Source organism: Quercus suber, unplaced genomic scaffold (assembly GCF_002906115.3).
Source record: "Quercus suber isolate HL8 unplaced genomic scaffold, Cork oak 2.0 scaffold_441, whole genome shotgun sequence".
Classification (NCBI taxonomy): domain Eukaryota; kingdom Viridiplantae; phylum Streptophyta; class Magnoliopsida; order Fagales; family Fagaceae; genus Quercus; species Quercus suber.
Window position 1 is genome coordinate 165,436 of NW_027069892.1, and position 7,202 is coordinate 172,637.

The window sequence follows — 7,202 nt, forward strand, 5'->3', positions numbered from 1 at the left end:
ATAACACGTTATGGTCCAAGAAGTTTATGGCCCAAACTCAATATTAATTGAATGCAATTGGATCGAACTGGAACCCGACTAATCCAAATTGAGGTCTAGTTGGGGGCAGGTAGTTCCCAAAAAGTTTGAATATTATATGTATATATATATATATAAATAAAAAATAAAAACCTAATTTAACAGAAAATCAAATCACCTTTTAATTACAACCCTGAAATATCAATTAATCAAAAACCTCTGATCTCCCCCACACAATTAAATGTTCAGAACCTAAAATTGGGTACTTTTGTTTTAGTGATTTAGAGCATTTTGGCACTCTTTTTTGTTCAATAGATCATATAAAAACATACTAATAAAAAAATACTCTATAACGAGGGTTTTATATTAATTTTACATAGAATAATGACTTTCTATTTTAGATAAATTTTAGTAAAAGTTTAGGTAAATGTCGATTACTTATAGTCAGCTAATAGTGAATATTACAGCGCATCCTATTCTTACATGAATATTGGAATGTAATCATATATTATTTCTAAAATTACACGTTCAAATTTAGAGATAAAACTAAAGTCTATGAAAATGATATAAGGGTCTACCAAACATTGCTCTTACTTAGCAGTGAGAGGTCCCACCAATGCCGGTCAATATATAGCAACTCTTTCCACTCGTTTCAAATCTCCAAGCCAAACCAACTTGCTGGTTGGTTATGCAAGATCAATTTCACAACTTGCTAACTTATGTGGTTTATTATTTTCGGTTGATCTCACAAGTCACATTCACATAGGTCGAGTAAGTTTTGTGTGCTCTCATGGTGTATAAATCCATCTTTGTACGTCATTACATTCTAAGCTCATTTCATTTACTATCACTTTTATCCATTGTTGACGAAAATTGTTAACCAATGTTTAACAATAATTGTCAACTTATGTATAATAAACGTCGTCAAATTATGTTTAACAAACATTGTCAAATTAGTCAAACATAATTTCACTCATAAGTCTTTTGGCGTATGAGTTTTATTGATGTGAGTAGTACCCAATTCAAGATAATGTATCTCTTAATTACAATCCCTTGTTTCAAGGGAAGACCTTTTGATTCCAACCATGTCGTTTTTGTACATGAGTTATTTATTTTTATGTTTAAGGAGATATGTGTTTTTATTTATTTGTGGCTGCACCTAATAATTTGTTTAGGTTGCCTACGTACCCTTGGCGGGGATCAAGCCACTTCGTAGTTCTTAATTTGAGTTTTTAGATTCAAAATCCTTAGGATTCTCAAAAAAAAAAAAAAAAAAGATTCAAAACCCTCAAATTGATTTTGCCTAATTTAAATGATGGATATTTAAGTCAAATACTTTGTATTTAATCAAGCATCGACTTAATTTTGCTTTTGGGTGAGATAATTGGTTTTAATCTCAAGGATAAGTCAAGGACCATGTTTTTTATGGAAATTAAATCAATGATTCTCTTTTTGAGAAGTTAAAGTTCCAAGCAATTTTCCCTTTCTTTCATTTGCTCCTTTGTAGGAATTTTAATGATATTTTGATTGAGGTTTCCAAATTTAATTAAGAGAAAGAAAACTCCTTTTAAGAAATTTTTTTTTTATTTTTTTATTTTATGAACATTGGGAATTAGAAAATTTCCTTAAATCAATTTTTATGGTCATTTTATTTTGAGAATTATTAATTTCAATCATGATTAAGAGATTACGAATTCTAAAGAATTAGTCATATTGGAATTTGAAGGAATTAGAATTCTCATTTTATTCAAGGGAGTCAAGGACTCCATTAATATGGTAGAGTCGAGGACTCCATTAAAATGGTAAATTAAAGACTCTATTGATGGGGTAGAGTCAAGAGCTCCATTGATAGGATAGAGTTAAGGACTCAATAATGGGGCAGAATTAAGGACTCCAATAATGAGGCAAATTAATGATTCTATTGATGGGATAGAGTCAAGGACTCTATTGATAAGGTAGAGTGAAAGAATCTAATTAAAAGGAACATTGCACCACAATTTGAGAGAATTTTTATTTGTTAATTTTCAAATAGGATTTAAGAATCAGTGACTCTTGTATAAAACTTCATATACAAAGTTAGTAACTCCTCATGAAACTCAACCTTATTTGTTTTCTCAAACAAAAATTCAGATTTAAGGAAGAGCAAGAAAGAGACATTTTGGTAGAGAAGAAATGAGACCGATGAAATTTCATATATAAACCTATGCTGCGTACTCTGCTAGATGTTGCTCTCTTTGTCTATGCCTCTTTTTTTATTCTCTGTTTGTCTTTGCCGTGTGTATACTTGCTCTCTCTCTTTCTGTGCATCTCCCCTTTTTCCCTTTTTTTTTTGTTTTTTTGTTTTTTCTCGTGCGTGCCTCCCTTTATTTATTGAGAGACTCCAAAAAAGCTGTTCCCTTATTTTTCTCTCAACTGATCAAATTATGGAGCAATCTTCGTCAATTTTTTCTCCACAACTCCTAATTTCATGTTGAGCCGTAACCCACTTTTCAGCTTTTTTCTCTTTTATTTGTTCCGTTGCTTTTTAAACTCCCTCTTTTTGGTTTGTGACGTCCGCACTTTTTCACTTTTCACTTACTTTCTGGTGTTGCCACTTCTCATTTACTTTTCTTTTTTTTTTTTTTTTTTTTTTACTTTGATTAGTTTCTATCTTTTGCTTTTCACAGTTACTAGGCAGCAGGCTATTAACGTGGCTCTCGTTATTATTATACTTTTTTTTTTCTTTTTTCTTTTTTTGTAGTATAGGCTGATCAACGTTTTGTAGATGGCCATACATGACCATACTTTTGAACCTATACCTATATTATTGTTTAATCCACAGCTGCCGTGTAGATGCATGGACCTATATGACACTTTTTTTTTATAAAGTAATTTTTTAGTTTCAACATCTATGGTTTTAAACATAGTTTTCAGATTCGGACCGTAAAATAGAGTGGTTCAAAATTTTTAAAGTCGAATCGAGATCGAACCGTGATGACGTTATAATTAATTTAATAATTATTTAAATATAAATAAATATATTAAATTAGTATAAATAGAAAAATTAAATTAAATTACCCAATTAAATATAGAAATCTATCTTTCAAATATATTTTTTCATATCATAATTTTCACATGACAAATAAGAAATATCATATCCTAAACACACATAGATATAATATTTATTTATTTATTTATATGTTGATTAGTTAAACTCGTGATAGGAATATTGTAATAATATAGGAATTAGAAGGACACTTAGTAATTTTTAATTAAAATAATTATTTAATAATTATTATATACTTAATTGTATTCACTATTTTTTCTCTATTATTCAAACTTTTTTTGAGTAAACAGTAATACTTATTAGAACACATGCGAAAAATTTAACAAATAAAATATTATAAGTAATTTTAATTAGTATTTACAATTTTTTTTATACTTAAAAAATTTAGTGCTACAAAATATTTCACAACTTTTTTGTCACAATTATAATGTAACAAAGTTTGAATGATCTTTTAATTATTATGGTTAATAATACAAAGTTTTTTTAGATGACACATGTTAGTAGGTTGTTAATTATTATTATTATTAGACACGCAAAACAAAAGCCAAGAACTGAAGAAAGAGGGTCTGTAACTTTCTCACGTGAGTGGGTATTAGACAGGCAAAACAATAAAAAAATATATAAATTATTTTATTCAAATAAATTAATAATAATAAAGGGGCTGTAACTTTCCCTCAAAAAAAATAAATAAATAAATAAAGGGGCTGTAACTTAGAGGTAGTTGGGTCAAGCTGTCAAGCACATAAAACTTAGAGGTGTAATTGGGTCAAGCTGTCAAGCACATAAAACAAAAGGCACAAAACAAAAGAAACGGAAAAGCCAAACTAAAACAAAACAAAACAAAAGCCAAGAACTGAAGAAAGAGGGTCTGGGTTATTTAACGAAGGGGGAGGAGAAGAAGATTGGCAAAATGGGATTCCGGCAACGTAGCGGTGAGTTGGTGACTTTCTGGCGGCGGCAGCTGCATAGTGAGAGACTGTAAGTTAATATGTTACTGAAAGAGGAGAGAGATCTTTTGGTTCCAGATCTGAAAAGATCCTACTTTGTCATATCCTTCTTCTTCTTCTCAGTTTTTTTTTTTTTTTTCCTCACAAATCTTTTGGTTCCAGATCTAAAAAATCCAAAGTGCATGCCGGCAAAATTTTTAGTCTCAGCTGGTATTTGCTGAAAAAGAAGGAACCGTGAGAACCGCGAGAACCGTACTTTTAAAAACCAAACCGATCACTGAACTCTTTTTTTTAAATTCCCAGTTCAACCCTAATTTTTGACCCATTTTCTTGGTTTTTAACCGGTTTTAGGGCTTTTTACCGGACCTGACTGACTGGTATATAACTCCGTCTTTGTACATCATTCACTTACTAGGCTCATTTCATTTTTCTATCATTTTTAGATCAGGTTATAAAAATCTCCTTTCTCAAAAAAAAAAAAAAAAAAAAAAAAAAAATTTCTTTCATTTTTAGATCAGGTTATAAAAATCTCCTTTCTCAAAAAAAAAAAAAAAAAAAAGGTTATAAAAATCTCTCTGATTACTAAAGCCAATTCAGATAGCAACCATATGAAATTTCTCTTTGAGTTTTTGACGCCAAACAAACACCATATAAAAACAACAACGCCTTCCACCACTCATATCTTATCCCAAATCCAATAGATCAAACTCTCTCTCCCTCTCATGGAGCAAGAGGTCCCTACCACTAACACACCAGTAGCACTGGTTGTGGGAGTGACAGGCATGGTAGGGTTGAGCTTGGCTGAAGCTTTAAAGAGTCCAACAGCCCTTGGTGGTCCCTGGAAAGTCTACGGCTCAGCTCGCCGCCCGAAGCCGACATGGTTCCCTTCCTCCACCCCTGACCATTACATAACTTTTGACGCCTTAGACTTTGATGACACACTCAAACATCTAGCCCCAATAGCCCATGAAATCACCCATGTCTTTTGGGTAGCAATCCAAGTCCGTGAAAACGAAGAATCTAACATTGTTGCCAACTCTACCATGCTTGAAAATGTTATCAAAGCTCTCAAATCAGCCACACCTTCACGGCTATGTCATATAACATTGCAAACCGGAACCAAACATTACATGGGTCCGATCTTTGATCCAGTTCTTGGAACCCAACTTGTGCATCATGAACCTCCATTTCATGAGGACATGCCTCGACTACCCTACCCTAACTTCTATTATGCCTTAGAAGACCTTTTGGCTTCATACTCTCCATCATTCTCATATTCTGTGCACCGTTCTTCTAGAATAGCTGGTGCATCCTCAAGGAGCTTCTACAATGCATTGCTGACTCTATGCGTGTATGCTACTATCTGTAAATACCAAGGCTTGCCCTTTCGGTACCCAGGTATTTAATTATAATTCTACTACTCTCCCTTAATAAATAGAGCACAGCACATGAAATTTTTAACAATTTAAATGAGATGCAAAGTATAAACAAAGATCAAACTCATGACTTTTTGCTTTAATATCATGATAAATTTTTGGTATTAAGAGATGATGAGTTTAATCACATAATAATAATTCTAACAGGCACAAAATACACATGGGAGAATTTCTGTGACATGTCAGATGCACGTGTGTTAGCAGAGCAACAAATTTGGGCTGCGGTAACGGAAAGAGCCAAGAACCAAGCCTTTAATTGCACCAATGGTGATGTTTATACGTGGAAGAGCTTATGGAAGGTGTTTTGTGAGGTCTTTGATGTTGAGTTTATGCCATTTGATGAGAATGAAAAGTTTGATTGGGTTGGGATGATGAAGAAGAAGGGAAGGGTGTGGGATGAGATCGTTGAAAAGTATGGGCTCTATAAGACCAACATGGAGGAAATTGTTTGTCCAGAGGCAACCAATGCAGCTTTGCATTTTGATTTTCCACATGTTTGTAGCATGAACAAGAGTCGTGAGTTTGGGTTTTTTGGGTATGCCAATACATTGAAGAGTATTGGCCTGTGGGTGGGGCGATTAAGAGACATGAAAATAATACCCTAGTTACGAAATCATGATTGCAAAGAATGTAATAAAATAATTTCTCAGATTGAAGTTTCACTTGGTGTAAGATTCTACTATTGTTGTATTATCCAGAGGTGAAGAACATTCTTCATTATATATATTTATTTTTTTGGTAAATGAACTTTCTTCATTATTAGTTCTTCATTATATTAGAAAAGTATGTATACTTTATAGAATTTTGCTTATATGAGCTTCTGACTTCTCTTTATACGATATTGGTTTAGTTGAAAATATCTTTTCATACCGCGCTTGTTTACATTTACTATTTTACACTTGAACAAAAAATATGCCAAAATGCTCTAAATCAAAACTGGTTATAGTTATACTCTAAATTTTGTCAAATTATAGCCACGTTAAGGTGTTCTCGAAGAAAAAAAGTCTATATTTATGAGATTTATTACTTTAAATTTGTACTTTTGATCATCTGATCACGTTTTCAAATCAAATAGAAGGCTATTATATGAAATTAAGGTACCCAATTTTAGGTTCTGAACATTTAATTGCTTGGGGAGATCATAGGTTTTGTTTAATTGTAATTTTAGGATTGTAATTAAAAGGAGATTTGATTTTCTTTTAAATTAGGGTTTTCCGTATATTAAAAAGATATATTCAAACTTTTGGAGGACTACTTGCCCCGCAACTAGACCTCGAGTTGGGTTAACTGAGTTCAGGTTAGACCTAATTGAATTCAAGTGAGATTGGGTATGGGCCATAAACTTATGGATTGTTATTACTATATGAACCTTTCCCAGTCTTTGACAAGTTAGGTTAACCTAGAATCTGCCATGTTGTTTTCACATAAAAAAAACTTTAATATTCTGAATAACTACTTTTTTTTGTATTTCTTTCAATACAAATAAAAAAAAGAATGGAATAGTATATAAATTATTAAGGTCATAGTCAGAAAATTAATACTAGTTCATAAGTATAATAATTTCGTAAAATTTTATACATGTTATATATGAAACATGAAATAAACTTAAACACTTATAACTTATTGCGCTTTTGGATTTTTTTTTTTTTTAAAGTTGGCAAAATTATATTTTCACTTAATAAAAATATTAAGGCTTTTAAAAACCTATACATAAGCAAATACGTTAAAAAGTCAAAGGAAAAAAAATCAAACCAA

At 31.6% G+C, this 7,202-nt stretch overlaps 1 protein-coding gene across 1 annotated transcript; it reads left to right on the plus strand.

Moving 5' to 3' along the window:
- Positions 1-4,531: 4,531 nt before the first annotated feature.
- LOC111996301 (3-oxo-Delta(4,5)-steroid 5-beta-reductase-like) lies at positions 4,532-6,190 on the plus strand. The gene is made up of 2 exons (XM_065762087.1): positions 4,532-5,409; positions 5,595-6,190. Exons 1-2 carry the CDS (start codon positions 4,734-4,736, stop codon positions 6,050-6,052), a joined length of 1,134 nt encoding a protein of 377 aa, XP_065618159.1. The 5' UTR covers positions 4,532-4,733; the 3' UTR covers positions 6,053-6,190.
- The last annotated feature ends 1,012 nt before the right edge of the window (positions 6,191-7,202 follow it).

Coding starts and splice junctions, on each gene's coding strand:
- LOC111996301 (XM_065762087.1), top strand. CDS start 4,734: ATGGAGCAAGAGGTCCCTACCACTAACACACCAGTAGCACTGGTTGTG. Junction 5,410..5,594: donor CTTGCCCTTTCGGTACCCAG/GTATTTAATTAT, acceptor TAATTCTAACAG/GCACAAAATACACATGGGAG.